The sequence below is a fragment of the Natrix helvetica genome (assembly GCF_964273705.1).
Source record: "Natrix helvetica genome assembly, chromosome: 3".
In the NCBI taxonomy this organism is placed as follows: domain Eukaryota; kingdom Metazoa; phylum Chordata; class Lepidosauria; order Squamata; family Natricidae; genus Natrix; species Natrix helvetica.
In genome coordinates, this window is record NC_138549.1 from 141,060,028 (window position 1) to 141,085,517 (window position 25,490).

Sequence of the window (25,490 nt, forward strand, 5' to 3'; positions counted from 1 at the left end):
TAACCGTAATTGTGGGGCTTAATTATGGTTGTAAATCAAGGACTACCTGTATGTCATGTGGCTAGGTGTATTGTATGTTTATGTATGATTTTATATCAAGCCCATGTTAAAATCACATAATGCTCAAATGTTACTTTTTATTTGGGCCTCCATCCTAAAAAAGCTAAGCATGGTCAGAGCTAATATTAGTACTCGGATGGGCGGCATCAGGAAATTCCAAAGCTATAGACTAGATTGGGAAGTTGAAATAACAGATCAGAAGAAAACGGGGGCAGACTACTTCCATATTATTTCTAGAGAAACAGAAGAATATATCCATTGTCATTGCACTGATAATATTTGCAGCATGTGGCAAGTATCCCTGATTGGATTTCCTAGTTATAATATTGAGCCTGGAACTGCCCTGTCTGCTGCTTAAAAGAAAATAAACAGAACTATATAGTAAGATATTGATAAAGCACAACTGAGATAGAAGTACAAACAAAATACTAGAAAGCCTTAATATGGAAGGTTCATATAATCCATTTGAACAGCTGTCCATAACATTTTAACTCTCATCTGATAATGAACAAAGGCAGCTATTCAAAACTGATGGAGCACCTGTCTAATAATCATGCACAACACAAGCTCTTTTGCAGTATATCTCGGGTTGGCAACTATGACACTATTTTTCTAACAGAAAACTGGCAAGACCTAACAGAACTGCAGATGCAGGCAGCTCTGCTTTCTCCTGTTAGTACTGGGATGCATCTGTTCTAACCTGTCAATTTGTTGCGTGAATAACTCTCCAATTACAACAACATGATAGGTTGAAAAAGCTAGTAGAGAGCAACTTTGATAGAGGAGGAAAAAAAGTAGTGCTTAAAATAGAAAGATGGCAGGCTTACAATGTTGTGCAAGTAAAAGCTTCAAAATTGCCTTTATCCCAAGATTTTTAAGAGGTGAAACTCTTAATATAGAAGCTCCCCTATATAAGATAAGAAATACACTGTCTGTATAATTTATTTTTATATCTGTTTTTAAGAACATCTATCAGACAGTTTAAAAATCAACAGCTTGATTTTGGATTGTAGAGTTTATAGTACAACTGCAAGCCAAAAATTGTAAGCATTTGGAGAATCGGGTGACAGTTTGTAGAAATGCTACACAATCCTTTTTACCTCAAAATGTTTTCCACCTACCCTTAATGTGTTCTTTTTCTCAGCACAAACTTAGTGGAGTTTTGTCCAAAATTTAAGAAGATATTTGTAACACATACCCAGTTTGTAATGTAACACAACAGTGCCATCTAAAGTATCTGGTAAATCATCTCATGCTGAAAAGCTCAAATAGAGGGAAATAGTTTTTTATTTTTCTCCAAAGCCTCTCCCATACCATTCCTTCTAAAACTAGTCCTGCTTATCATTTAATCATAGAATTGCTCAGCCACTAGATAATTTTCTGAAATGATGGCTAGACTGGTAAATCAGAGACAATTTGCTTGATTGGGCAAAGCAGCAGTCATTCTCTAGGGGGGAAAAAAAGGCTTGCAGATATCCTTCACATTCTAATAGCACTGAAGATACTACTTGGAAAGAGGGGGGGAGCAGGACTTTCTTCTGAAATCCTTGATCTTAAGTACATACAGTAGACAATTCCATTATTCCAACTGGATACATTTTATTTGAATTTTGTGTGTGCGTGTAGTTGTTAATTTCCCATCTTATTTCCATTTTTTTCCTTTCCTCAAATATACTTTTTTATAGCTTAAGATTTATCTTAAAGTGGCTTAAAATTGTAATATATATAATACTTATTTGTCAATGACCTGCAACATAAAATAATAAAAAGGGAATAGAATATAACATAATCAGGATCAATAAAAAGAAATGATTGTTAAAATTACAGTTAAAAGGATAAAAACTAATACAAACTAACCACAAACTAAAAGAAAAAATAGTACAGAAAAAAAAACCAAATAGAAAGAAAAATACAAAAGAAATAAAAATAAGAATATACTAAAAAAAGGAAAAGAAATATAAAAAGAAATAACTTTCTTCATCACAAGAAGTATAAATAATTTTAGTAACTTTAGAACCTTGATCAAAGAAAGCAACTTCATACAGTTACTCCCATAACTTAGAATAGTTCATTTAGTGACCATTCGAAGTTACAATGGCACTGGAAAAAAAATAACTTGTGATACTTATGACCATTATAGCATCTCCATGGTCACACGATCAAAATTCAGGCACTTGGCAACTGACTCATATTTATGACAGTTGCAGTGTCTTGGGATCATATGATCATCTTTTGTAACCTTCTGACAAGTGAAGTCAATGGGGAAGCCAAATTTACTTAATAGCTGTGTTACTAACTTACCTGCACTGATTCACTTAACAACTGTGGAAGAAAAGTAGTAAATGGGGCAAAACTCACTTAACAAATGTCTCACCTAGCAACAGAAATTTTTTCTCAATTGTGGTCATAAGTTGAGGACTACCTATATTCCTTCCTTCTATTTTTAAAATCTTGATCTTTAATTTCTTCAAATAATATCCTAGATCTTGATTCCTTTTCATTTTTTCCTTCATTCCTTCTCACAAAAGTTTTGCTTTAACAAGTCTCTTGTAAATCCAATATAGGAAAGTTAACCAGGTCACTCTTTTTGTTTGATATTTGTATAGCTCTTTTAATGATTAAGACATCAGCCGGTTTCTTTTGTATGCACAGTACAGCATCTTTTACCATGTCATTATTGCACTGTCATTTTAAAATCTATTTTCAGATCAGTTTCAGACTTACTACAGTAAAAATTGTTCCTCTTCCATAATAGCTTTTAAACGCAGTATCTCTAAAGAGCCAGGCACTGTTAAAACTAACTTCCGAGTCCACTGTTCAAAAATATCCTTAAGTATGTGCACTGTTAAGATATTTTACCCCATATGAATAAATAAAATGTTCTTTAATTAGAATCTTCAGGTTTTTTGGGCTCCTTCTTTCAATCCTTCAGTCTCATTGTGTATGTTTTTTAAGAGAATTCAAAACAAAAGCGTTTTCCCGTTGAAAACATTCTTATAATGAATTCCAAAATCTTATTTCAAATCCATCTGGACATGTAGTCTGCTTGTAATTTTCTAAAATTAAAGTTCTAATCACCCTTTTGCTGTTTATCCCAAAATATTTTTTAAAACTATTTAAACTTGTATTTAAAACTACTTTCACTAAAGATTGAATACATTCACCCAGTACTGTAATTTCATTTACCTAGAAAAGAAATATGCACATGGAAAAATCTGGCCAATATAAAAAAATTCTGAACAAGTATTATTTCTCAAATTTCTGATTTTTCTGTGATAGCTGTGACAGAATATTTTTGCAATGTAATTAGTGAAATTCCCTGCCTTTCTCCTGAGATAGCTTCAAACTATGGGGCATTTTGTCGGCTGACAAAAGCAATGTGTGTGTGTATGTTCTTTTGTTTTATTTTTTAACATTGTATTATTATTTTCTACAGAGATACCATTACTGGTTGGCAGCCTTTGCCAGGGACTAAAGCAGCCATGCTGGTTAAAGTTAATAGCCTAAGACAAGTAAATTCTTCCTCAAGCAATTCCTTTCAGATGCAAAACAATTCAGAAATCAGCAGCCAGGAATCAATGAATCCCAAAGCAGTTGTATATGCCCAGTCTCAGTCTATGGTCTCAAACTCATTAACTCCAAAATCAACAGCTCCAGTAGAGATGAAGCGTTCAATGAAAATTAAAAAGACAGAGAACGGAGGATTTTGTCTGGTATTAACTAATGGGTATACACCTCAGCCTCCCTCAGAAAATCAGTTACAAAAATTGTCTGCCTCTCCCAAATATGCTTCTCCACCTCCAATATATGATGAACCATCAATTGACTCCCCAATTTATGATGAGCCTCCTACAGATATGGACATTAGAATTACAAATATGAATGGGACAACTCCACAGTTGTCTCCGAGCAATAGCTTAAATAAGAAGCTGCAACCAATTAAATTATTACAGCCTCCAAGTATACAGCAACACCAGGGTGGGAAAAAGCATTTGAGAAACCCTTCTGCAACAGAATACAGCCCTGTGGGAAAAGAATATATTAAACACATGGTCAACATTGAACAGTCATCAAAAAAACCTCATTCTAGCCCTTTGATAGTTGATGGCATTGATAAATCCCAGTTGGGTCAGCTTAGCTCTAGGGAGAGCTTCAAGCAGTCATGGAAAGTCGTAGAAGCTAATGTTCTTAAAAATATGGAAGTCCATAATCGCCTGCAAAGCAGTGTTCAGACTCAAGAATATCCTACAGTGATAAGTCAGCAAGACTCTGGCTATTCGACAGGTCCTTCTCCAAGTTTAAGAAAGAGAAAAGGAAGACGACATGTTCCAGGCCTAGGAAGACCTTGTTCTGTAGGCAGCAACAGTGAACTTACTGTGCTGAATGACAAGCTTATTGCAGAGATGCGTGCGGTGGTAAATAGATCTGCTGCCTGCAGAGGGAGCAAAGGTAGTTTAGATGCAGAAATGCTAGACAACATGAGTATGCTAGAGGGTAATAAAATCAAGTTTCAATCAGACTACTTTAAAAAGTGTAATAGCAGGAACTCAAGAGATGATCTTACATCTAGTAACAGGTCATTATATAGGCCTACAATGGAGGGTAAAGGCCTCTCAAATGATCCAGCAACACAGCAAGATGTGGTGAGACAGAAGAGAACTTATGAAAAAATAGATTCTTTAGAAAAGAATGTGTCCGGACTGATAAACCCATCATCATCAGACACAGCACAATTATCAACACAGGTATTTATTAATGTCAAATCATTTTAATCATAATCATGTTAAAGTATTTATTTATTGTCAGGAGGTCAGGCATTTTCTAACCCTGGAGATTGTGAAATCGTCAGGTATACACTTACAATTATAACTTTTAATTAAAACATGTTTACATGCTTCATACTACGCTAGGAGTGAAAATTAATTTTTAATCTATGCCACTAGATCATAATACAAGGTATATGAGTTTAATGCTATGGTTAAAAGATTGCTTCTTTTGTTTAATAGTTCGCTATTAATGTGAAGTTTTATTAAATTTGCTAAGTTTTATTCAATAATAATAATACTCCCAGGTAAGATATAATATACAACAAATAAGTCAAGATAATTGTAGGTTTTCACTTGAAAATGTAGATGGTAGAAGGCAAAAATAAATCGTATTTTTATCTAGATGAGAGAGACCGCATAAGAAAAATGTTATGCTGTAATTGTAAACATTTTATGCCAAATTATTGCCCTACATAGAATATTATTGATTTTGCTACATGTATGCTACTGTATTTTGATATATTTTTGCAAAAATGACAATTTTCTTGTATTTTGCTAGGCATAATACATTAAATATTACTAAATAAATAAAACTACACTTCTAACAAACATACTGAAAAATCCCCAGTACTCAAAATTGGTATTGGTTGTATATATGGGATTGTTCATACAGTAGTGCTGTTAAATATAGATCTGCCTTGACTTAAGACTGCTATTTGCAAGCATTAGAAGTTACAGCAGACCCCCTCCCCCAAAGCTACTTACAACAGTAATACAGGAATTGAGTTACATTCTTAGAATGAATAAAATAGAATAGTCTAAAGTTAGCCTGCATAATCCAGTCTTCTAGAATCAGATACTAGAGGTACCAGGTGAAGAAAATTACCAAAATTAGCCATTTTTGTTCAAAGAAAATTGTCAACTCAAATAGCTTTTCCATGATTTTTTTGTCTGTTGTTTTTACAGTGCGGAACAATAGGGTCTCATTCTCAAGAAGAGAATAACGTTCGATCTGGAACCAACATTGGATATCAGTTTCCCTTCCACACCATACGAAAGCCCATCTCCCAAAGCAGCATGTCTGACTGGGCTTCCAAAAATCTTAATATGCATACTCAGGGAATCTTTCGTCGTAGGCTCTCCATTGCCAACATGTTATCTTGGAATGGTGGCTCCATCAAAAAGCCGATGCTTATCACCAGTAACTTCACCATCAAAAAGGAAGCCTGTGAAATATTTAAACTGATACAAATCTACATGGGTGATCGGCAAGCCAGAATGGACCGCAATAATGTGGCTTTGATAACCATCACCAAATGCTGGAGTATTCAAGGTTTACGGGATGAGCTGTACATTCAACTAATCAGACAAACAACAGACAATATGTGCTACCAAAGTCTGGCATGGGGCTGGGAACTTATGGCAATTAGTCTGGCCTTTTTCTCCCCATCACCCAAATTCCAATCTTACCTGGAAGGTTACATTTATCGTCACCTCAGCCAAATCGCAGATGAAAATAGTACGTGCTTTATTTAATAAAGTAAATTACAGTACTTTAAACACCTGTAGATGAAATAAAGTAAATTATAATAGGGGTAAGTTATCATAACACAATGCAGTTCATATTACTAAAGGTGCTAAGGACCAAAACTTGTTTTTCCTATAAATTGCAGCATGTGTTGCCCGAGAACCTAGCTTCTTTGGCCTAGGCAAAAGAAAAATGAAATGAAAAAGAAAATTCCTTGTAATGTTTAGTAGGTTTATCTTTCTTTAGATTTAATGGTAGAGATTCAGTTTCATTAAAACAAAGAACTTTATATTTCTATAAAAGAAGATTGTTGATAACTTTCCAATAAATTATTACAAATATTTATTTATTTATTGAATTAATATAGTTGCATGTGACTCTGGACAGCATACATAAAATAAAGTAAATCAATGTAATTTAACTATTAAAACCAATTAAATATTAACATTAAATTATGACATATATAACTCTGCATTTGAGTTAAATTTAATTCCTAGTAACTACAGGAGTGTTTTCTTGATAACAGTATGGAAGTTAATTGCCCTTGCCTTCTTCCAGGAAGTTTTTCAACTGCATAATCTAGTCCAGTGATGGCGAACCTTTTTTGGCTCGCGTGCCACAAGTGGGGGGAGCGCAAGGGGGGTCGAGTGTGGGTGTGCCACACCCATAATGCAACGCGTGACCCCCCCAGTGCGCATGTGCGCACAACGCGCGACCCCCCCATTTTTACATGTTTTTTTTTTACCCTCCCCAGGTTCCAGGGGCTTTATAGGAGCCTGGGGAGGGCAAAAAGAGCCTCCCCCGACCCCCCGGAGGCCCTCCGGAGGCTTCAGGGACTGTCTGGAGGCTTCCCTGAAGCCTTCGGAGCGCTTAAAACCACCCTCCGAGCAAACCGGAAGTGACGTCCGGGTTGCTTGGAGGGTCGTTTTAAGTGCTCCGAAGGCATCAGGGAAGCCTCGGGCGGTCCCTGAAGCCTTCGGAACGCTTAAAACGACCCTCCGAGCAACCCGGAAGTCACTTCCGGTTTGCTCGAAGGGTGGTTTTAAGCGCTCCGAAGGCATCAGGGAAGCCTCGGACGGTCCCTGAAGCCTTTGGAACGCTTAAAACGACCCTCCGAGCAACCCGGAAGTCACTTCCGGTTTGCTCGGAGGGTGGTTTTAAGCGCTCCGAAGGCATCAGGGAAGCCTCGGACGGTCCCTGAAGCCTTCGGAACACTTAAAACGACCCTCCGAGCAACCCGGAAGTCACTTCCGGTTTGCTCAGAGGGTGGTTTTAAGCGTTCCGAAGGCTTCAGGGATGGTCCCTGAAGCCTCCGGAGGGGCAGGGGAGGCTCTTTTCGCCCTCCCAGGCTTCTATAAAGCCTCTGGAGCCTGGGGAAGGTGAAAAATAGCTTTTAAAAAGGTGAACCCAGCTGACAGGGCAGCGCCTCGCGTGCCCTGATAAATGGCTCCATAGGTGGCTCCATAGGTGCCATAGGTTCGCCATCACAGATCTAGTCTAAAGCCCTGGAATTGCTTGATAATATCTCATCCAAGACCTAAAGAGGCTTAATCTTGTTTAGCTTTTGTGCTCAGACAAAACTGTTTTCCTATCTAGACATATATAATTAATTGCTATGTCTTTTAAAGTTTTTTTTTACATTTTAGGCTAAATACTGAAAAAACTGGACGGTTTTTTTTCATTCTTTGGTATTCTGAGGTTTACTGAAAGCAAATAATTAGTTAAGAATCACTTTTATATCCCAGGATTCTAATAGCATAAAGCCCAGATAGAGCACAGTTCACACTGGTTTGAAAAGTTTGGGAAAACAAACACTTTTGATATTCTTAGTCAAATTCCAAGGCCTCGTTTAGATTGTATAGATTGTTCAAATAATTTGTGAGATATTATGGTTTGGGCCTTAGACTCATGTTATTGATTGTGATAAGTGTAAAGAAATAAGCAGATACACATGGGCAAATATATTTCACAGGGAGATGCACTTTGGATTTGCTCAATGAAGTCAAACTTGTGCAGATGGAAGAGGACAGTGAATATTTGACTGTCTTGCCATCACTCAATTAAAACTAATTTGTATTTTCAGTTACCCAACGCATTAAGGAACTTCTGGATCTGAAAAACAAAAAGAACTCAAAATCCAGGAAAAAGAGAAAACAAAGCACAGAGGATGAAGGTAAAACATATAAGAAAACAAAAATCATCACGTATCTTTGTTTAGGTATCACAGATATTTGGCACCCGTTATTGCGATTGTTTGTACTTTTAATATAGGTAAGTTCAGTCTGGAGCATACGCAGGAATCAGCAATATGGAAATAGTAACAAATGCAAAATGAACTAACTACTAGTAAAATCTATAGAATTTATTTTGTTATTTTATTCATTCTGTAGAATATTTTATATAATAGTCTAATGTATTAACATTGCATCTGTAAACTCTAAGATTAACTATAAATAAATACTGCTTCAATCTATGGTCTCATTTATTTCAACAGAACTTGTAGCCAAATAAACACAGATTGGGTTGCAACCTTACTTTCATAAAGCAGTTGGGATCTTTCCATCCAGATGGGATCAGTTATAATCATTGGCTCCAAGCCTCAAAAAAGTCCAGCAAAAATGCTAATTTAGTCATACTTCCCTTCTGTGCAGATGGTCTTTTTCCATTTCTTTGTAGTTTGGAACTTCAGTTCAGTCCGATAGCTGGTGCCTACTTTTAAAAATCCTAATAATTAAGTGCAGGCAGTTTCTGATATCAATAAAGGAGAATATTTGTAGTTTAGGGTTGAAATGAGGAGTCCTTGATGCTCTCTGAGCTTGCTTGTTTTCTTGTACACACTTCATTACCCTAACTAGGTAACATCATCGGTGCCAGTTTCTGCTCATGTCACAGCCTTGCCTAAAATATTTTTTTTTCCATTGACAATCTCTCTCCAATTCCCCCCGCCCCACAGACCTACATTCTACCTAGGTAATTTTCATTCCTGTTTTAAAAGTGTTTCATCTGATCTTAAGACTGCTCTATCTGTTGGTATGCTTTACTCTTTGAATAGTTTCTGATTATTTTAATGTATTGTCTTGCATCAAATGTAATATTAGTCAGTATTGTGAGAATTAGATGTTCAGATGGCTCAAGGGAAGAAACTGTCCCTTTGTCCCTTTGTTTTGACATGCAATGTCCTATAGCAAACTGAGGAAAGAAGTAGAAATAGTTTATGTCCAGGCTGTGAGGAGTCTATAGATATTTTTTCAGCTCTCCTCCTGACCCGTGCAATATTGGCATAACTTTATATTACGTAAGATTAAAGGCCTTTCTACGGCCATATTCCTCACATTAAATAATAGATATATAATTATGGGAATCCCCCAATATGATATCAAACAATAGCAATTTTTTTGAGGCAGGAGGTCTCTGATGTTGGAGATAGCATACGGCTGTTATAGCTAAGAGTTTTTAATCTTCATAAATCAGTTTAATCCCTTTTGGAATTCTTTTATATTAGTGATCCTCTCCAAATTTTATGCTAGTTAATTTATGAAATTTCTTATTTGCCTTATTATAAATGTTTTATTTAATTTCTCCTGAGTGTTCAATCTATCAGGTTCATTAGATTATTGAGATTTGTTGGCTAATCCTTGGATTTCTCATTTTTCCCTATATTATATATTATGTTCAGTTTTAAAACCAAAATTCCTTAAATGTTTTAGGCTTTCCCTATGTACATTTGTCCAAATCTACACTAGTGTTTCCAGTGTATGATGTCCTTTATTAGATGCAGCAAACAAAAGTGCATGCAGCATTTCAAGTGTAATTTTCTATATATTTGTGCAATTGTATGCAAAAACGTAGGCAGTTCTGCTCAAATTGTATGTTTTCAGGAGCCCCTAAATTAATATGACTTTTTTCTGCATGATTAAATGCATACATTCTAGTTAGAGATTCATTGAAATAATGGAGACTATTTAGAGGTTCACTGAAACATTTATTTGACCAGAGGTACCTAAACATTTACATGCAATAGCACGGTTGCATCTAGAGATATTTTCTTTTTCACTACACTTGAATGCTAAAAGCATGCTTTCATTTTGCTACCATTTCCAGATCTATTTTCCATTCAATTATTGCCAAATCAGATTCCCTTAATTCCTTACCAAATGTTTCTCAGTTGATTCTTACTTATTTTCCTTTGATTTATGTCTTTTGTGTTATCGTTTTTTTCTTAATTTTAAATGATTCTTTTACAAGAACTTTCTACCTGTTTCAGATTTTTTTTCCTGTTACCTCAACTCTATTCCCAAGGTGCATGTCACTCAGTATTGCTGAAATCAACTGCAAGTCTTTAGAAAGGCAGTAAAGGTTTCTATCCTTTCCCTGAGAGTTAGTGGTTAGGATGATCAGCACTTCTGTCTGGAAGAGTGCAATAAATTTCAATTCCACGTCATCAGATTTTTTAAAAAATATTTACTTTAAGTTGGTATTTTTTATTTTATTTTGGGGTTGTTGTTGCTGTTATTGTTGTTCATTGGTCAATTATATGTTATCCAGAGTAACATTGTTTGAATTGGGTGGCCATATAAATACTTTAAATAAAATAAACTATCTCCAATGCAAAAAATAGAATTTTTCCCCTTCATTAATTGCTCCATGTTAATTTTATCCAAGAAGTAAGTTTGAGCCTTGGGACTCAGGCAATAGCTTTAATTTAACAATACAAGCTTACAGCATTAGAGGGCCCTTATCCAATATTTCAGGCAACAGCAGACACATTATATCTGTTTCAGCTGAAACTAACAATGCAAAGGTGTGTAACAGATCATCATTTCTAGCTATAGCACAGTGGTGGGATAGACGGTACCTGCTGGGAGCATCAGGTACCATTCTGGTACGGTGCTCCGGAGGGCCTGCTTGCCCGCCCTCCTTACCTGTATTTGAGTTGATCAGGGCTTACGCTCATGGAGCATACAGCGCCTGCGCGATGCTCTGCCGAGCAGCTGGAGTGTCATGGGCAGTAAGTACGTATGCACATGTGCTGTGCACATGCATGTGGTAGACGCCAGTCTGGTTGCACCGTACCAGTTGCACCGGGATCCAGAACCTACCACTGCTATAGTACCTTATGAAACAATCCAAGCATTGTTTTAGAGTGAGGCTGGAGGTCAAATCTAAATGTTGATGTAAGGAGTAGTGTTTGTTGGGTACTGGGATTTTTTGATGGTGGATTTATTGTTTGTTTGTTTAATGTGGGCTGCCCAGTTATGGTAATAAGGTGGAGAGAAGCCTTTTAAATAAATATATACATACATAAATGGCACTTTGGGAACATGCTAGAATCATCAATATTTCTTTAGACAACTTTATGTAATAATTTCAAGAAACTAGTGCTAATAATTGGAACTATCTCCCAAAACATAGTGAAAAGGCAGGTTTTGTTTTGTTTTAATGGGTAAAGTTTTCTACTGCAAAACCCAGGAAGATATAGTCAGTTTTTTTTTAGAAAAGCTATAGAATTTGAATAAACAATGGAGAAAAAATTGTCTTTGTATATTATGATTTTCGAATGAGTTAATAATACAGATGTGGGGATAAAACAAACTTTGGAAATAGTTTAGAGTTGGGAGAGTAAATGGTCCAATTATTACCACTGCAAGTATATGGTATTTTTATAGCACTCTTCATCAAAGAATGTAAGATTTTCTCCTAGCCCTAACTACCATAAATGAATTGAGTACAGGGGGAAAATAATTTAAGAAAAAAAAACTGTACAACTATTGTCTTGGAGAAAGCTGTCCAGATTAATTTCAACAACAATGTTTCTATGAATGTATGTAGAATTCTTAATATTTAAAGATAGGGATAAGGTTTAGAGTTAGAGAAGATGTACAGATATTCATGCTCTGGGATCATTTTCTTTTTCAAGGAGTTTTCCAGGACCATTCTAATTTGTTCATTTTTATCTACTAGGTCTACCAATCAGCACTTATGCCAGGTATTGTTACCGAAAACTGCAGAAAGTAGCAATCACTGGAGGCAAAAAAGTGAGTAATTAGAAACATCATAATTTAATTTAAATTAATACTTTTTACTTTTTAACCACTACAACTATTGGGATTGCTTTTATCAGCAATGAGAATAAATAGACTCAAAAAGTGCATATGTGCATTCTTATTGTACTATTAAGGAACTGAAAACAAAATCTGAAACATTTTGCTGGTTCTTCTTTATGGAAGAGAAATATAGAATGAAAGAAAAGTAAGACTGAGAAGGACTATTAAATAAAATCAGCTTTGGTGTTTGGTTTTTTTTTTGGGAAGTATGTTGTATAATCACGCTAAGATATTTTAGCAGTCAGAATTAACTTTATATAAGATTTTGTATTCCCGTGTAACTACTAGCAATTAGCGTTGAAAGTAATGAGCCAGGGAGAACAGTGTTTTGAATCAAAATTAGTATGTTGCAGCTAATTCTGTAGACGCTGCCATCATGCTGGGAGTTTTCATAAATACATGCAAATTGCCACTGACAAAATCTATGATAACTCTTATTTTCAGAATGTGTCAACGTTTTGATAGAGCAATAGAACTCAACATGATATTGTAAGTTTGGAAATACAGTAAACAATATACAGTATATATCGGAAAAGAGCTCTTTGAATTAAAGTTCATTTGTCAAGAGCAAAAAAGCACTAGTTGAACAAAACAGAATTAACAAAACATCTAATCGCCTTTCAGCTTTTGAGAGGAGGAAAGGGAATGTACATTCTCAGTCTTGATATAACACATGAACTTTGATCACTTTTAAGCATATGTATGTATGTATGTATACATACATACATATATACATATACATACATACATACATACACACACACACATATAACCATCACAATATTCTAAAACATTAGCTACTGTTAGACAGTAAAGATCAGTTTGTATGGTCCTATCTAATGATGATTATGGTGAGTGAAAGACTGACTTGGAATATAGGAATAATAGATGATAAAGAGTAAGAATTAATGATGAGAAAAAAGACCAATGTCTATGTATGAAACTAAGGGAAAGAGAAGATGTCTATGAAAATGCACCGATCTTATTTGTTATGACAACTTATTTGTCACTTTATTTCCAGAGACTGTGACCAGTTTACAGTATCCATAGAATAAAATTAACCCCCCCTAAAAAAAAGAATCAGTAGAGTAATACTCAATCAGTCCAATTCCCTACAATGTGTGGGTAGCATTTGTCTCTACATTGTCCAAAAAGGCAATAAAATGCAAATGATTGAACTATCCAGGGTTAAGCTGTTCTGTTGCTGAGCGGTGCTTAACTAAAAGAACTAAGCCTGGAATATCCAAAGATATGGTATTCCTTAGGTAATGAGACCTGAGCAAACCCTCTTCCTAGATATTACTAGATAAGCAGACCCAACTCAATAATTAGCCCCTGAGCCACATAGAAATTTAAAAGTAACAATCAGCACTAGAAGTTAGTACAACTTCCAGAATAGTGGTATGCAAAAAGACAGTGAGTCCATTTGCTCATTTAAAGAAAATGGATTCGGATTAAAGATTTGCATGAAGCAAAAGTGAATGGGTCAAGAAGGGGAAGACCAAGAAATTTGTGACTGGGTAAAGTTAATAAGATATTTTATAAACAAACGTTTAAAGACAAAATGCTATGTATGAAGTGTAGTATGGGTGTGGTACAGAGGTGAGTTGCTCCCGGTTCGGTTCGGCCGAACCAGTAGTGGTGATTTGGCCTGGGTCGTAGAACTGGCAGCGACCCAGGCTGGCCATACCCCTGAACCAGTTCCCTGGTCTCTTCTGCCATTGCTGGCATGTTTCTGCGCATCCACAAAACAATTTACAGTCAACTGTGCATGTGTGAGCAATGCGCAGCATGCGCAAGTGAAGCAAACTGGTACCAACCGGTACAGGAACCCACCCCTGGTTTATTGGAGGTCTTTACAAGGATCGAAAGGTACAGAAAAAGTGTAGTGATTTTTTTTACATAAATTTCTTTTTAACTATATTATTATTATTTCACCCCTTTAATTCTTTAACTTAAGCTTTTTTCTTTTTATTCTGCATAACATAGCATATTCCAAAGAGAAATGCTGTGATGGATAGATGTATACATAGGTTTAAAAGTGATTAGTTAATAAGTATACTCTTTCAAAAGTATCCTGTCAATTGGTATATTCCTAAAAAGAAAAATCATGGGTATATCCATTATCCAATTTTGTATCTATTTTTTTTAATATACCATATTTTTCAGACCATAAAACACACCAAGATTTCAAAAGAGGTAAACGAAAAAAAAATTGCCCTCCCCAGCCCACAGAGAGTGTTTGGGAGGCCTGCAGAGTGCTCCTGGGGGCTGGGGAAGGTAAAACTGCGACACATGGAGGGTTTGGACGGCCCAAAATGGGTCTGCTTTTTGCTCGTTTTTCGCAAAAACTGGGAACGCAGAGGGTTTGGAAGGCCTGCAGAGTCGTTCTGGGGGCTAGGGAGAGGAAACAAATGGCACTTCTGGGGGGTTTGGGAAGCCAAAAATGGGGCACGCAGAGGTTTTGGGAGCCTGCAGAGTGCTCCTGATGGCTGGGGAGGGCAAAAACATCGGTTTTGTGGAAAAACTGACTCATTTTTTGCCTCCCAAACCCACTGCGCATCATCTTTTCGCCCTCCCCAGCCCCTAGGAGCACTCTGCAGGCCTCCCAAACCCTCTGTGCACCCCATTTCTGCAAAAAACAAGCTTGTTTTTGGCGAAAAAGGGGCATGCGGGATGGGGTTTCTGGAGGCCAAAAATGGCTGTATTCACTGTATAAGACGCAGCAACATTTCCACCCTCTTTTAGCAGGGAGAAGTGCATCTTATACTCCGAAAAGTACGGTAAATACCCTTCCTTTTAAAATCCCCATCTTTCTTCTCCTGATAGTATATTTCAAAGGTTAGGAAAATACTTTCCTCTGTGAGCATTCCACCTAAATGGAAGCTGAAGTACAATATTCTTCCAACCCATTGCAGGTTTATTTAGGGGGGGGTTGTTTCTTTTTAAAATTTTCTTGTTCTTACAGGGTCTTCGGAAGCCTACAGTTGAGGAGATAATACATGCCAAGAATGCTATTGTGACACCTTCATTGTTTGGCAGTTCACTGGAAGAAATCATGTCACGGCAGCAGGACATGTATCCAGATAACAAGCTGCCTTGGGTACAAACACAGTTGTCTCAGCAAGTACTGCGACTCGGGGGAGAACAGACTGAGGGAATATTCAGGTGAATATCTAACTACAACTGTTTAAATGATGCAGTAGTGATTGGCATCAATACTAGATCGTTCATATATATATTTGATCATATATCATATTTCTTCTTTTTCAGAGTAAGTATCTTAAGATTTCATATATAGTTTTAGAACAAAATATGGTTATAGGAAATGCAAGCATCTTACAACCTTCTTCTTCCAAACAAGCGCCTCTATGCTAGTATTTGGGAGGGAGGAAGGAAGGAAGGATCGAAGGAAGATACCCAATATCTCAGGGGTTGCCACAAAGAAAAGGGAGTCAAACTATTCTCCAAGGCACCTGAGGGTAGAACAAGAAGCAATGGGTGGAAACTAATCAAGGAGAGAAGCAACTTAGAACTGAGGATAAATTTCCTGACAGTTAGAACAATTAATCAGTGGAACAGCTTGCCTCCAGAAGTTGTAAATGCCCCAACACTGGAAGTCTTTAAGATGTTGTTGGATAGCCATTTGTCTGAAACGGTATAGGGTTTCCTGCCTAGGCAGGAGGTTGGGCTAGAAGACCTTCAAGGTCCCTTCCAACTCTGCTTTTGTATTGTATTGTGTAAGATTTCCAATGCTGTCAGTTTTGTGCAAGGAAATCAATGAGGAAGCTGGCAGGACGTTGGAAATCACTCATGATGTATTTTAAGCTGCCCTTACTCATTCTGTTTCTGTTTAGGTAAGAAAATATCTCTGAAACAATGACACAACAGGTCATTGGTTGTCTACTTACTATTAAATATGTATCTATCTCTTAGAAATGCTCCAGATAATTTTTATTATTTTATTATGATACTAATTGCACTTTCTTTTGAGTGTGTATGATTTTCTGCCTCTGAAATTCAGCTTTATTGTTGTCTGTGTATGCTTTCAGAATTCCTGGCGATATTGATGAAGTCAATGCTTTAAAACTACAGGTGGACCAGTGGAAGATTCCTACCAACCTTAGTGATCCCAATATACCAGGTATGGAAAAATAAGAGAGCAGCAAAACTATTGAAAATGTAGTTGGACACCTCAACTTGTTAGTAGTTTTAAGTTGTAAATACATCTCTCTTATATATCTCCAGTCTTTCAGTTTCTACAAAACTTTTAGTAATTGGTTCTGAAGAGAACAGTTCCTGCCCTAACCCTTTCTATTCATGATTTGTGTCCTGTGATTGTCAAAAGCCTGAATCAGTGGAGCTCAATATATGGTGTTGTTTCTCATTTTAAAAAGGATAGAATTAGTTATTTTATTTATCTAGGAAGAGGAGGAAAGTGTATTGTGATTACTCAGATCCACTTTGGAACGGAAGCACCACATATTATTTATACATTTCATGTACTTAATTTAGTACTAGCACATCAAAGCAGTTTATATTAAATCACAAAGATATAATAAGCACATTAGCAATTCCAAGATAGTATAAGCATAGTACACAACACAGATAGATAAAGTTGATAAAACAGACAGCATGCTATAATTGTTGTAAATGTCTCTGGGTTGCTTCTTGTCCTTAAAGCTTCTTTGCTAAAACTGTGGTACCGGGAGTTGGAAGAGCCTGTCATCCCACAGCAATTCTACAAGGAATGTATCAGCAACTATGAGAATCCTGATGCTGCAGTGGCTGTAGTTGAACTTCTGCCAGAACTCAATAAAATGGTCTTGTGTTACCTCATCCACTTTTTACAGGTACGTAGATAGAGAATGCCCGAGCAGGAATCATTCTAAAAAAGCAAAAAGAATCTCTGTGGTTGTTCTCGTTGTGGGAGGTGTCATTTCACATTGTATTTGCAGGTATTATGAAACACCAATTTAAAGTTCTTATATCATCATACAAAGAGGCAGCCTTCAGTGCAAGTCTGTCTAAAGGGATTGCACTGTCTCGCTGAACATTTTCCTTTGAGGGGCTAGAGAAGCTAAATTACCTCGCCTGTGACCAAACCTTTTATTTTTCCCTCTTTATTTGCGTTGTGTTTTATTTATTTTACAGATTTTTGCCCAGCCAATCAATGTAGGCAAAACCAAGATGGATGTAAACAACTTGGCTATGGTGATGGCTCCAAACTGCCTGCGATGCCAGTCTGATGACCCCAGAATCATCTTTGAAAATACCCGCAAAGAGATGTCTTTCTTGCGCATGCTGATTGTGCATTTGGACACCAGTTTTATCAAAGGAATTATGTGAAGGATTGTTTTCTGGCAAGACAGTGCAAAAAGAGCAATTAGTTGGCTCCAGCATTTCCTTTTTGGAGCCTCACATTGTTTCCTCTAGAGTTTCCAAGATCCCACAGTTCTTTGTGATGCTTTCATTTACTTATACTGATAGTAAGGTTGATGAATCTTCAATAATCCCCATATGATTCAAGTCAGTGACCATACTAGAAAGACCCAAGCAGCAACTGGACTCTGTTTTTTTTTCTTTGAAGACGTTTTGTTTCTCAGCTTCAGAGTTGAAGAAGAAGTTTCAGAGTTGAAGAACAAGAAACTTCTTGGATGAGAAACGAAACATCTTCAATGAAAAAACCATGGGACAACCATGACCTGGATGACTGAGAATCTCCTCAGACATAGTAGAAAGAGTTTTGAGGCACCAGAGAGCAAAACGTTACATCATGTTCTGGGCCTGCAATAGTTGTTTCCAGCAATTCTGTGTATTCAAAGCCCAAATGTTCTATTGCTTTGCACTTCACTGAGAAATCTTAGGGGAATTAAAAGTGGAATTGTTTGTTGGAAACAAATTGTTTGGAGATACTGGGATTTACTTGTCATCTGAAGATTCAATACTTCACTACACAAGCCTCACTTCAGGTAAAATCGTTACTTCAGTCTACTAAAGTACATATTCTGCCTGGTTCTGCCATTCAGATTGCTGACTGCTTTCTTCTCAACAGTTTCTCTGGTTTGTTTTCTGCCTTTCGAAGACAATTCTCTTACCAAAAAGAAGTTTTGAAGCAGTAGATGAGTTGTAGTTTATGAGAAAGGATGACTTGCTATGCCTGAGGGTATTTATGATTAAAGTTCGAAGCGTCAATATTGTCCAAAAATAAAACTCTTGAAATGAATTTTGTTACAGGGCAAAACAGCAAAAAAGTGAAACTGTATATTTCTTTATTTTGCCTACAGTGATTTGGGATGAGACTATTTAAGTCTTAAGCCACTTTTAGCTTAAGTTTGCTCCTATATTGTTTGGATTAGATGATTCAGACTCAAGAAATCCTTGAATTTCTTTAATTCAAAATCACTGCAAGCTAAGTAACTTATGGTTGGGACTTCTCCAGAATGGAGATTTATCCAGTAGGACAAATTGCAATATTATGGCCTCTTCCTCCTTATTTCAGCGTAAACTAAAACCAGGTACTAAGATGCAATAAAGCCTTTTAGAGCAAACATGAATAACTACTTAAAGGCTCCTGCCAATATCAAGATTTTGTGTTCTATTTCCCATTCAACTTATTCTAAGCAGACAAAAATATCTTTTTAAAAATTGGGTCAAAGAAGCTGCAAGATGGAGAGATTTAAGCAAATAGAAGATGCAAAATTGGAGAAAAGTAACTGTACTTCTCTTTATCACTTTCTAAATATTTTCAGTGTGCTGTTAAATGCAGCATGAAATAGTGAAAACCAAATTATATCTGTCTTGTTTTCTCCCTGACCAGTAGCAATTTCAGAAATATAATTTGAGTTGTGACTATAGTACATAGAGGAAAATATATGTTTCCCAGTTCTCCAGTTAAAATCAAATCCATACTACCTCCCACAACTGAAAAATAAATAAAAAAATATTGAGAGCTCAAAATACAAATTTCGCACATCATGCATTGTAACTATTAAATGGTATAATGCTGTCTTACTTTGGATTTCATTCTATTCTTGTCTAAACATCTCTGCCTTCTTCAGAAAGACTGCTGCTCTTTGTTCTTTCAGTCCCCAGAACACAGGCTGAATAGGAGGACTGGTGCTTCAGTTCTGCTTCTTTCTTTTGTGCTTATACTGCAAACACATCCCTAAATCTAAAGCCTTCAGTGTTCCTTTCTGTCATTTTGGAAGTGAGGGTAATTTTTTCATCAAACTTCTAGACAGAATAACAGGAATTTCTTGGAAAGTGTGAATGGTCAAGGAAATAATTTAATGGAAAAACAGAAATCAACTTTGTTAATTCTTACAAGTTGGTGCTAAGAGCTCTTCCTTTGCCAATAAGAATGTAATTTATCCTAGACGTATTAGTATTTCCAAGTATTTCCAAGTTAGTATGATCTAACTGGGTAAAGAAATATATATTTTCCTTCTATTGCCAGTAATTGTGATACTTGTTAGAAGGTTCTCACACGTTAATGGAATTAACATTTACTGTTTCCTTTTTGAGTCAATTCTGCTGTAAAATTAGATCCTTTAAGATGATCTATGTTGTAATGCCAAAGTTTTTGTTCACTCTTTACCTCATAGTATTTTTTGAGATTTATCTCCTTTAAGGTAACAAATCTGGAAATATTAATTTCTAGATTCCAAATAAGGCCATCTCTGAGAGCCTGTTATGAGTTATATATACATCTATGCAGCAGAATATGGATTATCCTGGGGTAAAGAGAGTTGGACTGTCACATTTCAGTTTGGGGTGGGGGGCAGGGAGAGACTGGAGTAAGGCAATATATCACATACTTATTTCAATTATGTTATTAGGCAGATACAAGTGATGCCCATGGATCGGTATGTAAATGATACTTTAAACCTAATTAAACCCAAAATCGAGGCATCGATTATGATACATTTTCTTGTCTTTCTGAAAGTTTCATTTGATGTAGTTGATTAGCCTGAGATTTCTGAGGAGTTAAGTGCTATTCAAATAGGCTTCTCTACCAGAATTTGGCCAGTCCTCTTGATAAAATAAGAAATGGGATCTTAATTCTAAGTAATAAGGATTAGAATCCTATTAATTTATACTTGGAGAAAGCCCCATTAAACTCTGTGGGATTGACTTCTGAGTAAACATGCATGTGATTGTTAAAATATTGGGTTATATCTAACATAATCCTTTCACCACTGTACACTACTGAGATATCAAATTCAGAATTACTTTTGCAGCTTCTAGGTGTCCTCCAGATCTGTTCTGTATGACAAGGAGATGAATAGAAGTGATTGCTGTTTGAAGACAAATACATTCACACTTAACAGATGTAGCCCATTATGCTTTTGATATTTCTCAGACTTGCCAAAATGAGAATTTCTTGAGCCTATTTCTATGACTATGTAGGAGAATCTGGATTTCCCATGGTTTTGTTTGTGCTGTAAGTTTTCTATTCTGCATCTTTGTACAATGGAGAATATTAACCAATATGCAAGGTGTCATATACCTACCCTACTTTTTAAAATTTTGTATTTATTAATTTGTTTTAAGATGTTCTCTGATGCACATGTTTCCAGGTTTAAACACTGTTGACAACTAAAATATGATGGGTAATTTTTACAGTGATATCCCCCCAGCATGTCACTATAATCCAATCATAAACTGACTGTTCTACAATAATGTTTTGCCCTACCCTTTCTGGCAGCAAACTAGGTTAAAAAATTACACTGGATTTTTCCTAATATACTTGTAAATGTGAATCTGCAAAATATACTGTCTGTTGTTAAAGAATAAACATTTTGGTCAATACACCTGGTACTTTGAAAACAGGTTCATTTATTTGTAGATTTAGATCCATTGTCCCCAAATTGGTACCCTTTAGATATGTTGAACTACAACTCCTAGTATTCCCAATCTGCCTTGGCCATAATAGCTTGGAAATCTGTACCGTTATCATTCTACACTTCTGAAGGGGACAAAAAACAGATAAAGTTGTTTTAAGTTCACTACCTGCAAGGTTGGATCCAAGTATATTGGATCAGTCACCTGAAATTTCACCATGAATATTAAGAATACTTTCAGGTTCTTTTTAGTGCTGTATTTGTATTTTGTTTGTTTCTACTCATAACAGGAGCTCATTTGCTGCCATATGCAAAGTAACCCTTTTGCAATATAAATATATAGTAGTTTTATTGCTTTCAGCTTCATGTTTATATATTCATATATTTAAGTTTTTACTTAAATATATGAATATATAACTGAAGCTGATCCAGTAACTCTTTTTTCACACTGACAACCATTGCAGCATCCCTATGGTCACATGATCAAAATTCAGACACTTGGCAACTGACTCATATTTGTGATGGTTTCAGTGTCCTGGGGTATGTGATCACCTTTTTGCCACTTTCTGACAAGCAAATTCAATGGGAAAGCCAAATTCATTTAACAACTCTGTTACTAGCTTAACAAGTGCAGTTATTCACTTAACAGTTGTGGCAAGAAAGGTCATAAAATGGGGCAAAACTCACTTAACTGTCTCTCTTAGCAACAGAAAAGTTGGGCTCAACATTTGTTGACATCAAATGTTGTGGTTGTAAGTATAGGATATCGGTACAAGTCAATTTCATCCCTCGAAGTAAAAGACACGGCGGTAGTAAAATCAAATCTCGCCACTAATTGGGGTTCTTGTTTTCTGGAGGCAGATCCGTACAAATTACCTTGTAATAATCTATCCTGGAAATCACTAAGACAGGTGTGAGAATGTGAAAGGAAGAAAACAGAACAGGCTATCATTTACAGATAATGGTCCCCCTCTATCTCTCTTTGGCTATCTCTAATATCATGATTCCATGTTTCAATATAATTGTTACAAAAAGAGAGCACACAACAAACATTTATTTGAAAGAATGTGTATATCTGAGGTGAAGAAAATTTTAATAGCCAAAAATTATAGATTGTATAATATTTCACATTTTGCCTATATCCCCATAACTCACAGTTCCCCATTTTGGTGTACTCATTACTAATTGCAATCCTATCCACGGAACCACTTTGTTACAGTATAAATAGATTAATGTGTTACTTGATAAACTTTTTTCCACCTTAATTGCTAAAATTATATTTTCCCAATGGGAAAAAACAGTTTCCTGCAAACTAGAAATTCCATTAAGGAAGAAATTTCAAAAGTCTATTATAATTTTGATAAAAAGTGCTATTATACACTTGTTATTATACAATTAAACCTACAGTGCAAAATTATTTACATTCTACATTTGCATTACCTAGCTTCTTTAACAAAGGATTTCACTTAGTATGGTTTTTATTGCATTTACATTTTATATAGTATCACTAATATTGTTACATAGCATACCCAATTATTGAATTGAAGTATTAATTATATATTCTCATACTGCAATTTTTGTTCTATGCCACCCAAAGGACAAATATGTTTGAGACAGATTGAAATAACTACGAAATAGTGACATCCTTTTAAAAAAGAAAAATTTCACTACCCCTGAATTGTATGTATATTTGGCACTTTTGACATCCTATTATAAATATGACATCCTTTAATAGGGTAGTATTCAACTTACGACCATTCATTTAGTCACTGTTTGAAGTTAAATGGTGCTGAAAAAATAACTTGCAACAGGTCCTTGTACTTAATACAATACAATACAATAGTAGAGTTGGAGTTGGACCTTGTAAGGTCTAACTTACAATAGTCAAGATGTCCCTATGGTCACATGATTACAATCCAGGTGGTTGGCAACCAGTTTGCATTTATGATAGTTGCAGCATTCTGGGGCACATGGTTACTGTTTACAACCTTCCCAGCTGCCTTTAAGCAAGCAAAGTCAATGGGGAAGCCAGCAGGAAAGGTCTCAAGTCATAGTTGTGTTCTGTCTTAATGACTGGTGATTTGTTTAATAAGCAAAAATCTAAAATCAGGGTGGATGGTTTCATGATAGCAATTGCATTGCTTAATAAATTTTCTGGTCCCAATTATAGTTGTAAATTGAGAATTAAGCGTTAAAAAGGATTTTTCTCCATTTCCCTTTAAAATTTGCTAATTATTTTCTAATATGCCATAAAATGATGGACATTAAATAACTTGATGGCAGTATTCACGCAGCACAGTAGGCCATAGCTTTGCTTAAGTATGGCTTTTTAGAAAACATAATTGTCATGTATATATCACAAGTGTATAGGAAAGCCAGTTTGGTAGTTGTTAAAATGTCAGAATAGAAATGGGAGACTCTTGAGTTCTAATCCTGTCTTAGGCACAAAGCCAGTTGGGTCACTTGGAGCCACTCTCAGCCCTAGGAAGGAGGCAATGGAAAGCCACTTCCCAAAAGCCTTGTCAAGGGGTTACAATAGTCTGCTTCCATTATTAGGTAGTATAATGGAAGCCATGTAATTGTAGTATAAATTAGCTATTCTTCTTAGACTGTTGCCTTCTGGCAGAAGAGACAGAAAAATTAAAACTAGAACCGCTATTCTTCTGAATAGCTTTTATCCCAGAGCTATAATTGCACTCAACAATGAACTAAAGGGCCACTATCAGTGAGCTATTGGACAGCACTACTTGGTCTGTTGTGTGGATGCTTGGGTGGTTTAGGGGCGGGGAATTTTTTGGGTGGGTGGGGGTGTGTTTGGGGATTGTTATGTGTGTTGGGCCTGGTCTCTAGGTATTATGTGAATTTCGTTGTATGTGTACACTGTGTATATACATACAATGACAATAAAGTAAAGTATTCAATGCTACCTCTTAGTTATGACTTCAAATTCCATTTTCTGCCCAAAAAAATAGCGTTACAGATTTGCATGATATAGCAACTAGTAAGACTGCAAATTTAATTGACAAGATCATGTGCTTGTAGGTGTGGGTGGAAAAAGTTATAATGGTATATCTAACCTCAACCACATAATGTACCACAGACATTTATTATGTTAAGCACATCAAAGTAACTCAAGAGACACACAACTTGAAGTCCCAAGGCCACATGAGGTCCTGGAAAGATTTAAATGTGTCCATGCATTTAGAAGGGAGATAATTCTAAAAGGTACAGATCAGAACATCAGCATCATACCATTTAATACAATATTTATAAGATGCCCTAATCTCTATAGACTCTGGTTAGGGTACAACAGCTTGGAATAAAATACAATTAAATTATAATAACCTACTATGATGGTCACTCAAACAGAAAAATGGGCCAACAGCTAACAGGAACAGTAGTACTTTACTGTAAATTGCTTCCGCAAGACAAAGACTATTGGGCCACCCATACTGGGGTAGTACATATTTCATAATGGAAATCATTCCTGAGAAGATCTGTTGCTTGATCTATGTCTAACAAATCTTCCAAGGAGTCAGACCTTCAACAATCCCTGTATAAATTGAACAGATGTTCTTTTGGAAAAGCATTGGCTGATCTAGTTCAGTCCTTCACCCTGAATGGCTTTAAAGGTAATGACTACAACTTTGTTTTGGTCCTGGAAGCCTGCTAGAACCAGTTCAGCAACTCCAAAACTGGGTAGAGGTTAACCTTATCAACAATTATGACACTGCTTGCTATACCGATTTTCCAGGTCATCTCCAAAGGCAACCCCCATATAACCATCTAATGCAGTGATGATTAACTTGCCAATACATCCTGACCAAGGTAGTGGGGGTAACTAGTCAAAGTTGGACAGGAAGCTGGCTACAGCTTCCTTGTTTTAATAGAAACTGACAAGCCAGGAGACCCCAAGTCACAAACTTTTTCAGGGGTGTATGGCCCATCAAAAGTAAGTACAAGACTATAGTAAATACAGTACAGGACTTCTCAGATGTTTACTGACAAGCAGCTCCAGCTTGGAATGGTTTAATCTGCTTTTGCCCCATCAAGATCCTTAGAGCCTTCAGGAACTGATTCAGGACTTAAAAGACAGGATCTTGGGCTTCAGATTTTGATATCAGCTTTGATTAGCACAAGTGTTGGGATTCTTCTTGTTAATGGGCTAGGTATATAAAATTGCATT

General features: G+C 36.2%; 1 protein-coding gene across 8 annotated transcripts in view; it reads left to right on the top strand.

Moving 5' to 3' along the window:
* The window catches only part of LOC309389330 (rho GTPase-activating protein 39-like), a 79,765-nt gene extending 58,487 nt beyond the window's left edge, over nucleotides 1-21,278 (top strand). For all 8 annotated transcript variants that reach the window (XM_081947566.1, XM_081947569.1, XM_081947570.1 and 5 more), the window contains 8 exons: nucleotides 3,497-4,805; nucleotides 5,793-6,345; nucleotides 8,438-8,527; nucleotides 12,316-12,389; nucleotides 15,427-15,626; nucleotides 16,511-16,602; nucleotides 17,142-17,311; nucleotides 17,613-21,278. In XM_081947566.1, coding sequence (XP_081803692.1) covers nucleotides 3,497-4,805; nucleotides 5,793-6,345; nucleotides 8,438-8,527; nucleotides 12,316-12,389; nucleotides 15,427-15,626; nucleotides 16,511-16,602; nucleotides 17,142-17,311; nucleotides 17,613-17,807 — 2,683 coding nt within the window. In that variant the 3' untranslated portion in view covers nucleotides 17,808-21,278. The remainder of the gene's footprint in view (nucleotides 1-3,496; nucleotides 4,806-5,792; nucleotides 6,346-8,437; nucleotides 8,528-12,315; nucleotides 12,390-15,426; nucleotides 15,627-16,510; nucleotides 16,603-17,141; nucleotides 17,312-17,612) is intronic.
* The last annotated feature ends 4,212 nt before the right edge of the window (nucleotides 21,279-25,490 follow it).